At 45.7% G+C, this 19,741-nt stretch overlaps 1 protein-coding gene across 4 annotated transcripts in view; it reads right to left on the bottom strand.

Annotated features, from left to right (window-relative positions):
* Positions 1 to 19,741, bottom strand: part of tusc3 (tumor suppressor candidate 3) — a 650,472-nt gene that overhangs the window by 2,557 nt on the left and 628,174 nt on the right. For 3 of the 4 annotated variants that reach the window (XM_072496838.1, XM_072496836.1, XM_072496837.1), the window contains one exon: positions 8,079 to 8,169. The exons of the other annotated variant lie outside the window; for it this stretch is intronic. In XM_072496838.1, the coding sequence (XP_072352939.1) occupies positions 8,079 to 8,169 (91 nt within the window). The remainder of the gene's footprint in view (positions 1 to 8,078; positions 8,170 to 19,741) is intronic. 4 annotated transcript variants of the gene reach the window in all.

Genomic DNA, 19,741 nt, shown 5'->3' with positions numbered 1-19,741 from the left:
ATGTTGATCTCTTTTCTGTTCGGATCATTCTGGCACACCCCTCTGCATTTTCCAAGTTAACATCAGCACTATTTCCCACCAACCTCACTTGCCAACCCCAGCTCAAAGCTGTCAACTGCCACAATTCTCTGGGGTGGCTTCTTTTTAAATTATCTTATGGAATGCGTGCACCGCTGGCGAGGCCAGCATTTATTGTCCATCCCTAATTTACCTTAAGAAGGTGATGGCCTGCTGTCTCCTTTAACCACTACAATCCATGTGTTGTAGGATCATCCACAGTGCTGTTGGGGAGGGAATTCCAGGATTCTGACCCATTAGGAGATAGAAGTCTGCTACAGGAGCTCCTGTTCTTGCGCAAACTTGATGTGAGAATTTCTATTCATGCTGTGCAGCATGATTTCGATCTCTGGGTCCGCAGCAGCTTCAGATAGGAGATGGGAGCTAACTTTCCATTCTACTGAAGAGGAATGGGCTGTAAGGTATTGCATTTTTAAAAAATTATGAAATCTCTGATATACTCATCATCATACTTGAGCTGGACATGTCTGCATGTTTTGAGAGGAAGACCTCAACCTCCTCACAGCAGTACTTGTCTAAATCACATCCTATGGTCCTTTGTACTATTTAAAGACTGTGCAAGTTACAATGGGGCAGGTCGCACCTGAACTTCTCCAGATGTTGCTGTTTTGAGCACCATTATAAAATTCTGATCTTTCAAATTCAGCCCACATATTGTGCAGTTTGTGAAAAAGGGCAGCTAAAGCATTTACTTCAGATTAAGCACTTTTTTTTCATAAAATTTACAGTGCAGAAGGAGGCCATTTGGCCCATCGAGTCTGCACCGGCTCTTGGAAAGAGCACCCTACCCAAGGTCAACACCTCCACCCTATCCCTTTAACCCAGTAACCCCACCCAATACTAAGGCAATTTTGGACACTAAGGGCAATTTATCATGGCCAATCCACCTAACCTGCACATCTTTGGACTGTGGGAGGAAACCGGAGCACCCGGAGGAAACCCACGCACACACGGGGAGGATGTGCAGACTCCGCACAGACAGTGACCCAAGCCGGAATCGAACCTGGGACCCTGGAGCTGTGAAGCAATTGTGCTATCCATAATGCTACCGTGCTTTAGTCTGTGAGGAATAATAGCAGTTTTCACCTTAATTATTCTTAGGATGCTCAACCTACTGACATGTGGAACAAAAGGCTGAAGAAAAGGAACAACTTAAGTTGCAGACTTCAGTTCTGCAATGTAAATGGCATCAGGGTTACAAAAATGACAACAGATGATGAATATCGTTAACTAAAAGGAATGCAGAAGAGAGACAACCTGTGGTGTTTTTGTAGGATGACCTTTTAAAGTGCTCGCATTTAAATAAGCAGTTGTTTTGACATATAGCAGGTTGAATGTCTAGATAGCAGCTTTTTAATAGTTGTGTTACTCATGCATATTATTGTGTGGCCATGATGGATTAGGGAATGCAATTGCTAAGCCCTAACAGTAGTAATTAAAGAGAAAAAATGCTATTCACATATCCTGAATCCTTTCACAAACAACATTATAAAAAGCAATGGGATAATTTTCCATCCTGCCCCTATCTTCACCTCAGCATATGTCGGATGACACGCATGCACCTGATCTAACTGCCACAGAACCTTGCTGTTTTATGGCAGGTTCAGCTAATTTAAATGTGCTGGTTGATCATCAGGCAGCTCTACTGCCTGATAATCAGCACTCAGGGCAGTGAGACCTACAGTTCAGATTATATTGCAAAACGTTTGGACAAGAACACATGAAGGATTGTGATTTTGCGAGTAATTTAGTGATTTAGGAGTCGTACTCCTATGACCAGTTCAGTTGTGAGCCCAAGGCAGATGAGAAAGAATCCAGGATGGTGCTGATGATGAAGACTCTGAACATCAGCTTTCTTGGAGGATTGTTTGTCTTGACATTGATGCAAGCGGTGACTTGTATTTGGTAGAAGCAAAAGTTTTGAAGCTAAGGGGGAAAGGTCCCATTGGCAGCTCTGAAGTTTCCATTTAGTTTGAGAGGATTTGAAAGAATCTCTAACCGTCCAGAAACCGGAAGATCGGAAGTCATTGAGGTGCGAGGAGTAGACAATGAGGAGTTGTGGCTGATTCAATTCTTTCCAGTTAAGTTAGCTTTTGCTGATAAATAGATGATTCTGTGCTCCAGGTGTTCCTTTTTCCAGTCACTGTATTACCTTCAGTGTGTAGTAACTTCTAGCTGCTGTTTCTTGGCACACACACACTGAGACCAAGCAACAGAGCGAGAGTGGAATTCCAGAAGAATCCCCGAATACTTGTTTGGCAGGCGGGTACCTAGCTTTAATACCCAGATGAGTATTCCAAGAGGCTGATATGTGCTCGTCTGTCTAGGCCATTATAGCTAGGTACTTTGAGATGAGATAGTCATGATGTCCTTTTGTCTTCCAGGAATGGCAATAATGTTTTCAAATGGTCCTTCAATGGTCTAGACCCACAGGAAAAGTGTCCCATTGTTCTGTAGAGACCCCCTTTCACCATTCCTGTCAGCGGCTGATGATGCATTCATCAGCCATCTTCGGTTTCTCATGTTCATTAAAAAAAATATACACTTCAGGTCCATTAAATTCCAATATTTTCATGTATGGCTCCATGGTTTTTCTCCATTGTTGTAACAGACACCTCTCTCAACAGATGTTATCCAGTGGGACGGGCGATTAAGGCAATGGTATTAAATTGTCATTTACAGTTGCCCTGAATCTATAATAATTAGTTGCTTGTAATTGTTGCAACTTATTTAACATTGATTGTAAAATATACATCCCGCAGTTGTACTTTTTCAGTGATAGAATGCTTGATATAAATAGGAATATCTTAGTGTGTGTGGAGTTCCTTTTCACCGTGTTATACTTTTGTACTGATATTATTATTCTAAGCTTAACTGTAAAATTAATTATTTGTTCAAATCATGGAATCATAGAATTTACAATGCAGAAGGATGCCATTCAACCCATCAAGTCTGCACTAGCCCTTGGAAATAGCACCCCACTTAAGCCCACACTTGTCACCCAGTAACCCCACCTAACCTTTTTGGACATTAAGGGCAATTTAGCATGACCAATCCACCTAACCTGCACATCTTTGGATTGTAGAAGGAAACCGGAGCACCCGGAGGAAACTCACGCAGACACGAGGAGAACGTGCAGACTCCACACAGACAGTGACCCAACCCGGGAGTCGAACCTGGGACCCTGGAACTGTGAAGCAACAGTGTTAACCACTGCGCCACTGTGCGGATGTTAGTGCAAAATGGTTTATATTGATTCAATCCACCAATATAGATATATCTCTCCCAATTTGAATGTTCCAACTTAATATTCCTTGATTGTGGTTCAGTGAAAGTAACAAATGAATACTGCACATCTGACATATCTTATTCTGAGTTTTAAATGCCATATAGCTTACAGAGTTTTGATATAATAGAATTTACAGTGCAGAAGGAGGCCATTCGGCCCATCGAGTCTGCACCAGCCCTTGGAAAGAGCACCCCACTTAAGCCCACGCCTCCACCCTATCCCCGTAACCCAGTTACTCCACCTAACATTTTTTTGGACACTAAGGGCAATTTATCATGGACAATCCACCGAACTTGCACATCTTTGGACTGTGGTAGGAAACCGGAGCACCCGGAGGAAACCCATGCACACACAGGGAGAACATGCATATTTATTTATTCACAGGATGTGGGCATTATCTAGTTTCCCTTGAGAAGATGGCTAGATGGGGAGTTGCTGGATATTGGCCCAGTGATGATGAAGGAACAGTGAAATATTCCCAAATCACGATGGTTTGTGACTTGCAGCGGAACTTGCAAGTGGTGGTGTTCCCTTGCGCCTGCTGCCCTTGTTCTTTTAGTTGATAGAGGTCACAAGTTCAGAAGCAGCTGCTTGACATGTTGCCCCAGTGCATCTTGTTGATGGTATGCACTGCTGACACTCTCGTGGATGGAGTAATGTTTAAGGCAGTGGAGGGGTTGCCGATCAAGTGTGCTGCTTTGTCTTGGGTGGTGATGAGTTTCTTGAGTGTTGTTGGAGCTGCACTCAGCTAGAAAAGTGGAGACTGTTCCAGACACTCCTATGTTGTGTCTTGGTGCGAAGACTTTAGGGAGTCCGGAGGTGAGTCACTCATCAGAGAACACCTAGTTTCTGATCGACATTTGTAACAACAGTATTTAAATGGTTGGTCTCGCTATGTTTTTGGTTAATTGTGACCACCAGAATGCAGATGGCAGGAATTGAATGATCTTGGTAATGCCTTTGTATGTAAAGGGGAGATGGTTAGACTCTCATGTTGGTGATGGTCACTGCCTGGCAAATGTGTGATGCAAATGTTGCTTGCTACTCAGCAGCCCAAGCCTCAGTGAGCATTTCCACTTCTGAGCTTATAATGGAGGGAATGCCATCGATGAAACAGCTGAAGGTGGTTGGGTCTAAAATACGACCTTGAAGAAGCTGGAAGATTTGCCTCGCTTTGGCTAGAGGGACTGATCTCCAGGGTAACCTTCACCACGAAAATCAATTTGGGATTAGAAGTTATCAAGCTAGAAAAGGAAAAAGGAAGCAAGCCATTGGGAGCTGAGAATGGCTCTGGACTGGTTCGTGGTGTCTACTTCTGGGACAGAGTAAAGGATAACAGTGGTGGCGAGTTTTTCATTTTTAAAGTTAAATGGAGGAAACCTTTCTGTACTTTAGAGTATAAGTAATCTGCAGAAATATTGTTTAACCAATGCTGTTTTGAGTTGTTTGTTCGAGTTAAAGTCTTAAAACTTGAAATCTTGTGTGGTTCTGGCGGTCAATTGCTGAAAATTCAAATATCTTTTTTAAAGTTATCAGTCTCTACAAGATCACAACAATGGATGGTGCAGGATAAAAGATAGAATTCTGATGGGCAGTCATAAAAATGGCTAAGTAGTCCAATTATTTGCAGAACCAATTGATAAAATCTTATGACCTGCACCACTGAAGGTAGACAGGGGTAATGTTTTCCCCTGATAGTTTGTCAATTAACAATATAGCTCAAAAATTAATGGACGGATTTCAACAAGATTTGGTACACTGATGCGTGGAAGGACTGGTTAGTTTTTGTCGAAGATACAGATCTTTGAACATTTTGAAGGATATCTTAACATTGGGAGATTGGTCAAATTAACATTTATTTAGAATATTATGAGTGCGACTCAATTAATTGGGAACAAAGTCCCATATCGGCAACCCCTCCACCGCCTTCAGTCACGTGTTTCCTGCGCTTGCAGCCCCGAGAAAACATGGCGATACAACGTGACTCATGTTGTATAAGGAGCCTTAGCGGGCAAATGCACAGCTGAGGCCACACATGGCCTCGTTTTGTACATTGGGGAGCTCTGTTCACCGGAACTTCCCAGTGTAATAAGAGATCGAACACCATTTTTAAATGGTGTCCCAATCTCCAAGGCCCTTAAAGCGACCTCCAATCTTCCCCAGCCCGAACGCACAATGGGAGGGTCCCTGCCCTGCCACCCCCAACACCCACGCAGGGCACCCCTGGCCTGATCGCACGCATGAAAAAATGCAAGCTTGGCACCTTGGCAGTGCCAACCTGGCAGTTCCCATGCCAGCTGGACTGGACACCAGCAGGCTGGCACCCATGTGGCTCTGCCAGAGTGCCAGGTTGGTGATGCCAGGGTGCCCAGGTGACACCAGCAGTGCCAGAGCACCACCCTGCCCAAAGGGAAAAGAGCTGGGGCCCTTTGAACCCATAAGACCATAAGACATCGGAGCAGAATTAGGCTTCTCGGCCCATTGAGTCTGCTCCGCCATTCAATCATGGCTGATATTTTCTCTTCCCCATTCTCCTGCCTTCTCCCCATAACCCCTGATCCCCTTGTTAATCAAGAACCTATCTATCTCTGTCTTAAAGACACTCAGTGATTTGGCCTCCACAGCCTTCTGCAGCAAAGAGTTCCACAGATTCACCACCCTTTGGCTGAAGAAATTCCTCCTCATCTCTGTTTTAAAAGATCAGCCCTTTAGTCTGAGATTGTGTCCTCAGGTACAAGTGGAAACAGCCTCTCCACATCCACTCTAACCAGGCCTCGCAATATCCTGTAAGTTTCAATAAGATCCTCCCTCATCCTTCTAAACTCCAACGAGTACAGACCCAGAGTCCTCAACCGTTCCCCATACTACAAGTTCTTCATTCCAGGAATAATTCTTGTGAACCTCCTCTGGACCCTTTCCAAGGCCAGCACATCCTTCCTTAGATAAGGGGCCCAAAACTGCTCACAATACTCCAAATGGGGTCTGACCAGAGCCTTTTACAGCCTCAGAAGTACATCCCTGGTCTTGTATTCCAGCCTTCCCAACACGAATGCTGACATTGCATTTGCTTTCCTAATTGCCAACTGAGCCTGCACGTTAACCTTAAGAGAATCGTGAACAAGGACTCCCAAGTCCCTTTGTGCTTCTGATTTCCTGAGCATTTCCCTATTTAGAAAACAGTCTATGCCTCCATTTCTCCTTCCAAAGTGCATAACCTCACACCTTTCCACATTTTATTCCATCTGCTACTTCTTTGCCCACTCTCCTAGCCTGTCCAAATCCTTCTGCAGCCCCCCTGCTTCCTCAATACTACCTGTCCCTCTGCATATCTTTGTATCATCTGCAAACTTAGCAACAGTGCCCTCAGTCCCTTCTTCCAGATCATTAATGTATATTGTGAAAAATTGTGGTCCCAGCAACGACCCCTGAGGCACACCACTAGCCACCGGCTGCCACCCTGAAGAAGAACCCTGGGAGAGCCCTTTGATATTCAGACCATTAATTTAAATTAATGGAAAACTTCTTTTACTCAATTACAATCCCTCAGCCTGGTTTCCCTCTATCCTCAGGTTTTTGGGTGATCCTTTTGGCAGTACTTTACAGATTTGACTTGTGGGGAGTGAATCAGTCAGAAACTTTGGGAGGGAACTGACCAATCAGATCTCCCACACACAGTGTGGCACTTAATCTGATGGCAATGGTTAGACATAGAACATACAGTGCAGAGGAGGCCATTCGGCCCATCGAGTCTGCACCAACTCACTTAAACCCTCACTTCCACCCTATCCCCACAACCCAATAACCCCTCCTAACCTTTTTGTTCACGAAGGGCAATTTATCATGGCCAATCCTGCACGTCTTTGGACTGTGGGAGGAAACCGGAGCACCCAGAGGAAACCCACGCAGACACGGGGAGAACGTGCAGACTCCGCACAGACAGTGACCCAGTTCCCTGCCTGGAGGGTCAGCCTGGCTGACAGGTTGGGCCTCCAGTCAGACGGTGAGTTAGTCATTGGAGGAGGGGGATGGAGTTAACTAATTCCAGGTGGCAGTTGAGGGGCCTGAGGGGAGGAAGGTCAGAGGATTTGTCGCAGGAGATCCGACACTCAGGAAACCTGGCCTACAGCTGTTAAACTTCAAAAATACAATAACCTCATTGTCATAGTAAAGGTTCCAACGTGACTCACTGAATCTAGTTCGTCGCCCATCCACTATCTGCCCTCAGTTAAAGTTGGAAATGGGTGGATTGCAAGCAGTTTGGGCCTGGAAACAGATTACTGAGACATTAGCCCCTTCCCCCACATCCGATCCAAACTGGCCAATATTTCAAAGTTAAAATTCATATCCAAGTCCCCAAAAAAGCAAAATCAGCTCTCTAATACCTGGAATTCATCTCCAGACGGCAAAAACCTGGGTCTTCACTTAACCCCCAAAATATTTTATTTTGCAACAGTGAATTTCAGATGATGTATATTCATTCAGAAACATTTTAAACCTTGTGAATCTCACATGATACAAAGGCTTAGTCATAATTTCCCTGTGCCATCTTCTATTTGGAATTCTGTTGTTTTGTTGAATAGAATTGCTCAGATAGAGTTCAGGAATTACATTTTCTTTCACAAATATTAATAATATGTGTTGTGCTCACTCCCATTATGTGTAGCTACCTCAAAGCGAGTAGATTAAGATGAGAAGATATAACTGTGCCTACCTGTAGGGATACCCATGATACTTGGAGCGGAATATTGACAGCAGCAAACTGAAGAAAAACACCACCAAACCTAATCCCACCAGGCAGATTACTGTAGGAAATAGACCGAGAAACACATCAGAATTCATCAAAGTAACACAGTGCAAGTTCAAAAGTGCTCATTCAAGTGCAACTTAGTAACAGTGCTGCTGGTTTTCTTCAGCAGCTGTACTCAATATTCAGTTGACCGCTATTTGCATTGCTGTGGCAGATTTAATGCCAAAAAGTGCTTTTCAAATGAGATGGGATGGTGGCAAACCATTTGCAACTTCTAACATTGCTACAACTACCTTTTTGGAAGTTTCAGTGCTGCCACTTCAATTGGAGCTATGGGCATTTCTAATATATGAGAAAGTAAGCATTGCAATTGCTTTATTACAAATATGCGTGGGGTGCAGCTCCTCCATCCAAACGACACAAACTTTCTTTTGGTCAGTGAGGGAAGAGGGTCATGCTGTGATTTGATGATCATCAAGTTCAGCAATGTTTTTTCATGTTTCAGTAACCACTAGCTCCACAACAAATATTTTGGTTTTGATGCCGTACAGCCCCCCCCCCCCCCCCCCCACTAAATTTTCTTATGCAGACACTAAATAGCAAGTCTCCCACAAAGAAATGAGGAGTTGGAAGGTGTCCTATTTTATAATCGCTGAGCCAAATGAGGAAATACTCAGACCACTTTTGGGGTATGTTTTCCCACTCGATCTGAATTGCTCCTGGTTTATGCTGGGGCTAGGAGCGATTCACTCTCCCTTGCCATGCTAATCTATGCATGGGCTTGAGGGATTTTCTTCTGAATCCTGCTGACGTCATCCCCACGCATGCGCGGGGGGGGGGGGTCACTTCCGCATCAGCCATCGCGGAGGCTATGGCCGAGGCGGAAAGAATAGAGTGCCCCGACGGCACAGGCCCGCCCGCGGATCGGTGGGCCCCGATCGTGGGCCAGGCCACCGTGGAGGCACCTCCTGGGGCCAGATTGCCCATGCCTCCCCCAGGACCCCGGAGCCCGCCCGCGCCGCCAGTAAGGTAGGTGGTTTGATTCACACTGGCGGCACTGGCATGAAAGCAGCGGGACGTATGCCCATTGTGGGCTGGAGAATCGTCGGGTGGGGGGGGGGGCACCGGCCGGTGCGGTGCGATTCCTGCCCCCGCCAAATCTTCGGTGCTGGAGAATTCGGCAGCCGGCGGGGGGTGGATTCACACCGCCCCCCGGCGATTCTCTGACCCGGCGGGGGGTCATATTTGAACCAAGGCTGTAATCAAGTCAGGAGCTGAGTGACCCTGGCGGAACCCAAACTGAGCCGCAGTGAGCAGGTTATTTGAGTAAGTGGTGCTTGATAGCACTTTGCTGATATCAAGAGTAGACTGATGGGGCAATAATAGGGTTTCCCATTGTGGCCATCCCACGCCGTGTGGAAACGGGTGGCTGTGGTGCGCTGCCGGTGAAGCGGAGGATCCCGCCGATGGAGAATTCCGCAGAACATCCTTGTTTGCTTGGTTAGGTACGTTACACTCCATGGGGACTTGGGGAACAAGGAGGTGGATGGTAATTCCACAGCTCTGCAAAACCCTCAAATTAATCTGACAGGTTCCCAACCTGGAAATGGCCCATTTCAGTTGCTGCAATTCTTTAAAAAATTTTTTTTTTTTTAAATTTTAGGGTACCCAATTCATTTTTCCAATTATGGGGCAATTTAGCATGGCCAATCCATCTACCCTGCAAATTTTTGGGTTGTGGGGGTGAAACCCACGCAAACACGGGGAGAATGTGCAAACTCCACACGGACAGTGACCTAGAGCCGGGATCGAACCTGGAACCTCAACGCCGTGAGGCAACAGGGATAACCCACTGCTCCACCGTGCTGCTAGTTGCTGAAATTCAACCCATTCTCTTAATGGCAACATCTAATCTTATGAATCTATCTAATGACATCAGATTCTGTTGTGAGTCACATTGCCACAAATATAGCATTTGACAACTGATATTCATCTGACAATAACTTCTGAAGTATTTTCACTTTACATTATTTCTTCAGAACCTGATGATGCCATTCATTTGAGCCTTGACCCTTCATCTGAGCTTCTGAATGAAAATAAGTTTGGGGTTGTTCCTGAAATGGGCAATCATTTGGGCCAAAATGAAGATTTCCATTCCACTTATTATTCGGGGATGAAGAATAAAGAAGCTACATTTACTCCCACTGGAAATCAAGCTGATGTGGTTTAAAATAAATCTCTACTATGGATTCATTCAAGATGACTGTACACTGTATAATTGTAGCAATTTGGTTCCACCAATTAGATACAAACAACAAACGTTTATTTACGCAACATGCTATGTACAGAGTAGTGCAGCCTTGATACTGCTAGTCTGCCTCCTGGATCGAACTGAGCAAAAGCCCGCACTCTGCTCGGCGATTCCTGTGTGCTAGCTACCAATTGGATAAGCGGTCACATGACCCTTCAGAAGATCGTCCCTTAAAGGGGCCAGCTACTACAATAATCAAATAGAAGATAAGCTCAGCATGAAATACGGCATGTAAAAAATTTGGCAATTATTCTCACTTGATTCCAAAGCAATATATAGTAACGTTCTACATATAATTTAAACTCTGCTTGTGGGTTTATGTGATATACCCTAAAAGGCAATCTCACAGCTGACAGTTTCAGTAATTAGATGTTCAATATTACAATGTATTTGGAACAAACACACTGCCAACTTTACATAACAAAATGTGCATACACCCATTTGAACAGCAGTGTGTAGACAATGAAAACAACAGCAATTACATTTTTTCGTATGCATTTGTGGTATTTTTTAAATATGTTATATTTTCTTAATCAATAACAACAGTAATGTGTCTCATTCCTTTCTGGTGTAGTCAGAAATGTGAGCATCTCCATTAAAGTCGAATGACGAATGCTTCATTATGCTGTAAATACGTTAATACTAAAACATTGTCTCATACAGCAGCTAATAGCATGAAAGAAATGGTTGTTTCTGCTAGTTAACTGAAAATGTATTACAGTCAGTTCTTCAAGCCATATGAAATGCGTTCACCCAACCAAGAAACTACTATCAATTATGGCATTTAGTGCAACTGAAAAAAATAGAAATTGTTTTAAAAAACCAGAACCAACACGGTCTGCAAAGCGTAGTATTATAAGGTATGCTACAAATGCAATGCTTTTAAATGTATAGAGCTGGATGGTCTATCAAGGTTTATATTTTCCTACGCTGTGACTGTCTCAAAAATCTGTCTAACTCAGCCTTGATTGACCCAGCCTTCACTGCTCTCTGGAAAGGAAAATTCCAAAGGTGAACAAAGTGCTGAGAGAAGATATTCCTTCTCATTTTCATTTTAAATGGGAGATTATGGGGGGGATTCTCCTAAATGGAGGGAGAGTGTCCATGCCATCGTGAACGCCATCGCGTTTCACGACGGCGCAAAATGGGTGTGGGCACTACCGAGTGGGGGCCAGCACAGCGCTGGTGCGGTTCATGCCGCTCCAGCCTCCCTTCCCGGCGCCAACTGGGCGCCGCGCCAACCCGCACATGCACAGTGGACTTCCTCAATGCGCTGGCCCCAACGCAACATGGCGTGGGGGTTCAGGGGCCGGTCGCGTAACAAAATAGAGCCGGGGCTGGAGAGGCAGGCCCGCTGATTGGTGGGCCCCGATCGCAGGCCAGACCCCATCGGAGGCCCCCCTCCCCCTCACAGGCTGCCCCCCAACCCTGCGCGCACAGTTTCTGCGCGGCCGCTCGGCCTATCAAGGCCAGAGAATCGGCGGCCTGGCCGCGGATAGCGGCCCGTGACCGGCGCCGCACCAAACACGCCGGCGCAAATGGCACCAATTCTCCGCTCCTCGGCGTGGCGTGGCTGCGATGATTCTCCGGCCCGGCGCGGGGCTTGGAGAATCCCGCCCCACATATTCTGAAACTTTGAACCGTATCTCGAGATCCCCCCCCCCCGCTGTCCCATGAGGGGAAGCATTATCTCAGCATCTACCCCACTGAGCCCTCAGAATCTTACCTGTATCTATAAATTCACATCTCATTCTTCAATATTCCAATGAGTACCGGCAGAAGCTGTTCAGTGTTTCCTCAAAGATAACCCATTAAACCCAGGAATCAATATAGTGAACCTTTTCTGAGATAATTCCATTGCAAGCATATCCCTCCTTAAAAATCAAGACCAAAACTGGAAGGAGTACTCCAGGTGTAGTCTCTTCAATGTTCTGTATCATTGTGGCAAGATTTCTCTATTTTTATACTCCATCCCTCTTGCAATAAAACCTGTGAAATATTGTGATTCTGACAAAATCCCAGTGAACTGTTTTTCAGCTTGTGGATTCAATTTCCTACAAGAACTTCCAATTTGAACCCCTGGAATAAAGGCCAACATTTTGGTTGCTTATCTAATTACCTGCTGTAAACTGTTTTGTAATTCATATACAAGGACATCCACATTCCCCTGTACTACAAATTAGGCAGTGCCTCTCCATTTAAATAATATTCTGGGGTGACATTCTCCGACCCCCCGCTGGGTTGGAGAATCGCCGGGGGCTGGCGTGAATCCCGCCCCCGCCGGTTGCCGAAATCTCCGGCACCGGATATTCGGCGGAGGCGGGAATCGCGCCGCGCCGGTTGGCAGGCCCCCCCCCGCTCGATAAATTGCCTGTCCCGCCGGCGTCAATTAAATCACCTACCTTACCGGCGTGGGCGGGCTCCGGGGTCCTGGGGGGGGCGCAGGGCGATCTGACCCCGGGGCGTGCCCCCACGGTGGCCTGGCCCGCGATCGGGGCCCACCGATCCGCGGGCGGGCCTGTGCCGTGGGGGCACTCTTTCCCTTCCGCCTCCGCCACGGTCTCCACCATGGCGGAGGTGGAAGAGACTCCCTCCACTGCGCATGCGTGGGAAACTGTCAGCGGCCGCTGACGCTCCCGCGCATGCGCTGCCCGGAGATGTCATTTCCGCGCCAGCTGGCGAGGCAACAAAGGCCGTTTCCGCCAGCTGGCGGGGCGGAAATTCCTCCGGCGCCGGCCTAGCCCCTCAATGTTGGGGCTCGGCCCCCAAAGATGCGGAGCATTCCGCACCTTTGGGGCGGTGCGATGCCTGTCTGATTAGCGCCGTTTTGGGCGCCAGTCGGCGGACATCGCGCCGTTTCCGGAGAATTTCGCCCCTGTTTTTCTATTCTTCTCAGCAAGTGGACAACCTCACATTTGCCTACATTATACTACATCTGCCAATTTTTTGCCCAGTTCACTTAACCTTTCTATCTCCCTTTGCAGATTCTTTATGCTCCTCTCACAACTTGATTTCCAACCTAGCCTTGTTTGTCAGCAAATGTGGTTGCATTTATGGGTAACACAGTGGCACAGTGGTGAGCACCAGATCCCTGGATTCAATTGTGGCCTTGGGTGACTGTGTGGAGTTTGCACATTTTTCCCTTGTCTGCGTGGGTTTCCTGCCATAGTCCGAAGATGTGCAGGTTAGGTGGATTGACCATGCTAAATTTCCTGTTAGTGTCCAAAGATGTTCAGATTAGGTGTGGGTTATAAGGATAAAGTGGGGAGTGGGTCTAAGTAGGGTGTTCTTTTGGAGGGGCAGTGCAAATCCAATCAGCCAAATGGCTTCCTTCTGCACTATAGGGATTCTGTGATTCGGTCTCTTCATCCAATTCATTAATACAGATTTGTAAATTGCTGAAGCCTCAGCATTGATTCCCTGTGGCATACCACTAGTTACAGTTTGCCCACCTGAAAATCGTCCATCTGTCATCTTTGTTTATTGCTATCAGCCAATCCTCTATCTAAGCCAATATATTACCCTCAACATTATCTTGTGAGCAATGAGTATAGTATACTGAATTTTCTTTCATTTGTTCTTGTGATATGAGCATCATTGGTAAGACCAATATTTATTGCCTATCCTGAGTTGTTCATGAGAAGGTGTTGATAATTTGAAAGGAGAATAAGAATGGGTGGAATTTACTGAACAAATGGCAGAGTGGTGCAGTGCGTGGGAAAATTGGGGAGGAAGCCGTCAGCCCCAAAGGCAGCTTTCCCTGTCATATTGTTCGCCTCTTCGAGAAATAAATGACAAGAGCATCAGGCTGGTGGGGTAAACTCTGATTAAGGCTGCCCTGCCAGCAACTTAGGTTTTCAGAAGATCGGGAAAGGCGCCTTGATTTGAAAAATATCAAAATAGAAACCATGCCCATATGCAACCCTCCATGGAACATCCCTACTCAAAACCCCCCAACCCCTCACGCCCATGGTGCAGTGATGGGGGGAACAAGCAGGTGTAAAGGCCTTATAATGCCATTTAAATCTATGCAAATGTGGATCCTGACTTTCAAAGTTGGAAGATGTTGTTGGGGATAATTGAAGAGTGGATCAGGTTGTCACAGAGGGAGTAACCATTTTAGAATGTTGAAAGGGAAAGGGAATGGGAAATGGATTTAGCAGTGGCAGAATGCTGGTGAGAAAATGGCAGAGGATGATCTGTTGAATGTGCAGTGGAAGATGAGCACAAGGGGAACACAACTATAGTTGCGGAAGGGATAGTTCTGAAGGAAGGGGAAGGGATTGGAGTTAAAGTGCAGGAAATGGGATGAACATAGCCGAGGACTCTGTGAACCAGAGTGGGGAGGAATTCTTGCTTGAAGGGAAAGGAAGCCATATTGGAAACACTGGTATGGAAGATTGCTTCATCAAAACATTTGCGACAAATTTAGAGAAACTGTGTGAATGAACCAGAATCCTACTGCAAGTAGGGTAGGATAAAGTGTTGCCAAAGTCCTTTTGTGCCTGGTACACAACTTGAAAATGAAAACAACTTTCAATGTCTTCCATTTGTCGAATGTGTTTTGATTTTCAGTTTGCTACAAATATTTTGGTGAAAAGTTCAGCTATAAATGGTTGACTTGATTATTTGGCACAGAAGTTTTTGGACACCAATGTTTCTGGTTATGTGCAATCAATTTTTCAAATATCTGTCTTGAACAATCACGGCTATATCCCTTACAAGACTAAACATTTCAGTTTTAAACATACTGACCAATCCCATGGTCAATAATAATATAATTTTATATAAGATGCATTTCAGATTTTTTGAAAATCAGGGATAACAGCTACACTAATTTTTTTAAATATCAGCATTTTCTGTTTATAGCTTGACATTTGTAGAAAAACAACGTTAAGTGGTAACCAAGGTCCTCAATACAGTCAAGTCGTAGTTACCCAACCAAATATGGAACTTTACAAAGTCAGTACCCAATTGCTCTTAGGTAAACATATCAATTAATATAAATCAATGGTGAAGAAACATTGCTGAGGTACAGATCAGCCATGATCTAACTAAATTATAGAACAGATTTGAGAGGCTGAATGACTTAACTTCTGTTTCGACATTCCTGTGTACCAACACTGATTCTGGAAGAAAATCTGCTTACTTCTCAGAGGTTATTGATATTGTGTTCCCAATGGGGAGCCATGTTGATAGGGAAGTAGATCTATCACTCTGCAGTCACATTTCTCCAATCTGTGCTCCCTTCAAGTGTAGCTCTCTGCTCACAGTGCACAATAATTGAATTTACCTTTCAATGTGCTGAACAATATTTAGGATTCCCAAAGCATTGCTATGGATAAACCATAAATCTAGAGTTGCAACCAGAGAATGTTACAGTGACCCACTTGCTGCGTGCAGTTTTAGTATTTTCACAATACAGGTGATCATAGAAAAGTTTCAGAGGCAGGTCACTATATTAACACCTTAATAAAGACCCTCAAGTTATCATGGTAGCCAAAGAGAGTTGGAGATTTTAATTTATAAAAGTGGACACATTGAGGAGAGTCGAGTGATGAAAGAGGGATTTCCTAGAGTTTTATAACCGGAACTGACTTAAGGAGCAGAATGTAAAGCTGCCCAAGGGAGCCGTGTAAGAGGCTGTGGGGGCAGGGTGGGAAGCAAAGTTTCAAGTTCCCAGCATGGTGGCGGCATGGTGGCGCAGTCGTTAGCACTGCTGCCTCACGGCACCGAGGACCAAGGTTACGATCCCGATGTGGAGTTTGCATATTCTACCCACGTATGTGTGGGTCTCACCCCCCACAACCCAAAGATGTGCAGGGTAGGTGGATTGGCCACGCTAAATTGCCCCTTAATTGGAAAGAAAAAATAATTGGGTACTCTAAATTTATTTTTAAAAAGTTCCCAGCAAGGAATTCTCCTTGTGTCGGGTTGGAAGAAGAGCAGGATTGCCAATGGTATAGGGAGGAAATGTAATGGATTTGTGCGCAATGAATATTCATTAAAACACAAGTTGCTGTAATTAAATACTACCTTTGCAATTAAAGTGGAGGTGCAGCGAAAACATTGGCCTTCAATTTCATGACTGATTAAAGTTGGCATGAAGGAGGAGAGGCTGTCTTCAAGGTTGAAGCTGAGCAGGTTGGAGTTGTCTGTGATTACTGGAGGGTATGCTAGAAGAGGGCATCGAAGGCTGAGAAGTGCTATGTATCTGGGAATACATTCTTGCTGGTTCTGCGTCATATGAGGTGTAATGACGTCAACAGAGTGTTTGCGCGGGCTTTGGGCCGATCACTATCTTGATTGTATAAGCAAGATCCTTAATAAACTTCACATCATGTTTTACAAGAATCCAGAGTGGGTACTTCCATGCCTTTTCTCTTTGTAGCAACAAAGCAATATAACAAAAAGCATCATAAACAGATTAAGGGAAGGTGAAGGGTGCTAGTCATAGTAGAAATAACAGGATATATCGGGTGAATACATGGCGGGAGAGATGGTGTGAGGGGGAGGGTTTCAGATTCATGGGGCTTGGGACCAGTTCTTGAGGAGGTGGGACCAGTACAAACTGGATGGGTTAGACCTGGGAGGACTGGGACTGATGTCCTCGGGGGAATGTTTGCTAAGTGGCTGGGGAGGGTTTAAATTAAAATGGCAGGGGTATGGGAACCTATGCAAGGAGTCAAGGACGAAAACAAAGGATATAAAGGCAAATAAGAAAAGTGACAGGCAGAGAAACCAAAGACCAAGGCCGGGATTCTCCCTTCCGGGGACTAAGTCCCCACGCCGGCGGGAAAACCGGCACCAACGACTCCGGCACCAACGGGCCCCCGAGGTGAGGAATTCTCACCTGTCTAGGGAGTTAGGTGGACGCTGGAGGGGTCGGCGCTGCTCCAACCGACGCCGAAGGGACTGGGCGAGTTCGCGCATGCGTGGATCGGCCATCGTGATCTCGCGCATGCGAGGAACCGCCGACGTGATTCCGCACATGCGCATACCGGCTGTCGTCTTTTGGCACATGCGCGGGGGTGTTCTCTTCTCCGCGCTGGCCATGGTTGAGCCCTACATGGGGCCCAGCGCGGAAGGAAGGAGTGCTCTCACGGAACAGGCCCGCCTGCAGAGTGCCTGTTGCTAAATCCGACCCAGAACGGACTCTGATTTTATTTGGTCAGATCGTGCCAGTGGTTTATTTGGACTTTCAGAAGGCTTTCGACAAAGTTCCACATAAGATATTAGTGTGTAAAATTACAAAGCGCATGAGATTGGGGGTAGTGTATTGAGATGGATGGAAAACTTGTTGACAGGGAGGAAACAAAGTTTTGGATAAACAGGTATTTTTCCAACTGACAGGCAGTGACTAGTGGGGTACCGCAGGGATCGGTGCTGGGACCCCAACTGTTCACAATATATATTAATGATTTAGATGAGGGTACTCGATGTAATATCTCCAAATTTGCAAATGACCCAAAGCTGGGTGGGAGGATGAGCTGTGAGGAGGATGCAGAGATTCTTCAGTGTGATTTGGGCAAGTTGAATGAATGGCAAATGCAGTATAATTTGGATAAATGTGAGGTTATCCACATTGGTAGCAAAAACCGGAAGGCAGACTATTATCTGAATGACCATAAATTAGGAGAGAGGAATGTGCAATGGGAACTGGGTACACCAGTCACTGAAGGTAAACATGTAGGAGCAGCAGGTGGTAAAGAAGGCAAATGGTTTGTTGGCCTTCATAGCAAGAGGATTTGAGCACAGCAGCAGGGATGTCTTGCTAAAATTATACAGGGCCTTGGTGAGGCCATATCTAAAATATTGTGCACAGTTTTGGTCTCCTTATCTGAGGAAGGATGTTCATGCTTTAGAGGGAGTGCAGAGAAGGTTTACCAGACTGATTCCTGGGATGGCGGGACTATCATATGAGGAGAGATTGAATCGGTGAGGATTGTATTCGCTGAAGTTCAATAATAATAATCTTTAGAAGAATGAGGGAGGGTCCTCATTCTTTTCCTTCATCCTTTTCCTTTTTGCCTGCCCTACCTAAATACTGAATACCCCTGAGTGTACAGGGCCTTGGTGAGGCCACACTTGGGAATATTGTGTGCAGTTTTGGTCTCCTTCTCTGAGGAAGGATGTTCTTGCTCTCGAGGGAGTGCAGCGAAGGTTTACCAGACTGATTCCAGGGATGGCGGGACTGTCATATGAGGAGAGATTAACTAGGTTGGGATTGTTCTCGCTGGAGTTCAGAAGAATGAGGGGGGATCTCATAGTGACTTATAAAATTCTAACAGGACTAGACAGGGTAGATGCAGGGAAGATGTTACCAATGATGGATGTGTCCAGAACCAGGGATCACAGTCTGAGGATTCAGGGTAAACCATTTCGGACAGAGGTAAGGAGACATTTCTTCACACAAAGAGTGGTAAGCCTGTGGAATTCATTACCACAGGAAGTAGTTGATGCTAAAACTTTGAATATATTCAAGAGGCGGCTGGATATAGCACTTGAGGAGAATGAGATCAAAGGCTATGGGGAGAAAGCAGGATTGGCTATTGAGTTGAATGATCAGCCATGATCGTGATGAATGGCGGAGCAGGCTCGAAGGGCCAAAAGGCCTCCTCCTGCTTCTATCTTCTATGTATCTATGTCTCATAGAAACCTATACAATTCTAACAGGCCCAGACAGGGTAGATGCAAGAAGGATTTTTCCGATAGTGGGGGTGTCCAGAAACAGGGATCACAGTCTGAGGATACGAGGTAGACCGTTTAGGACAGAGATGAGGAGAAATCTCTTCACCAGGAGAGTGGTGAGCCTGTGGAATTCGTTACCACAGAAAATAGTTGAGGCTAAACCATTGCATGCTTTCAAGAAACAGTTAGATATAGCACTTGGGGTGAAGGGGTCAAAGGATATGGGGGAGAAGGCGGGATCAGGCTGTTGAGTTGGATGATCAGCCATGATCATAATGAATGGTGGAACAGGCTTGAAGGGTGGAATGGCCTCCTCCTGATCTTATTTTCTATATTTCCATGTTACCGAGGAAAGGTCAAAGGTAATTGAATGAAGGCCAAGTATGATTAAGGGAAGCTGGCAGTGCATTGAGAACAAGACCAGGCTGTGATCGAAGAAGATCAGGGTGAGTGCTATTTGTCCATTGTTTTAGTTGGGTGCCAAGTCAAGATGAAGGTATATCCTGGGCTCTTAGGCAGAGGAGGAATGATGCAGAGGAAGGATGGCATTGGATCCTGTTTAACAGTGGTCAGAAGGCCAACAAGGGGCAGCAACAAATTCTAAGACTAGTCTGGATGGAAGCAT

The sequence above is a fragment of the Scyliorhinus torazame genome, chromosome 3 (assembly GCF_047496885.1).
Source record: "Scyliorhinus torazame isolate Kashiwa2021f chromosome 3, sScyTor2.1, whole genome shotgun sequence".
NCBI classification, from domain to species: Eukaryota; Metazoa; Chordata; class Chondrichthyes; order Carcharhiniformes; family Scyliorhinidae; genus Scyliorhinus; species Scyliorhinus torazame.
The sequence above is the reverse complement of the archived record's forward strand: the minus strand, read 5'-3'. Positions and strand labels throughout refer to the sequence as shown.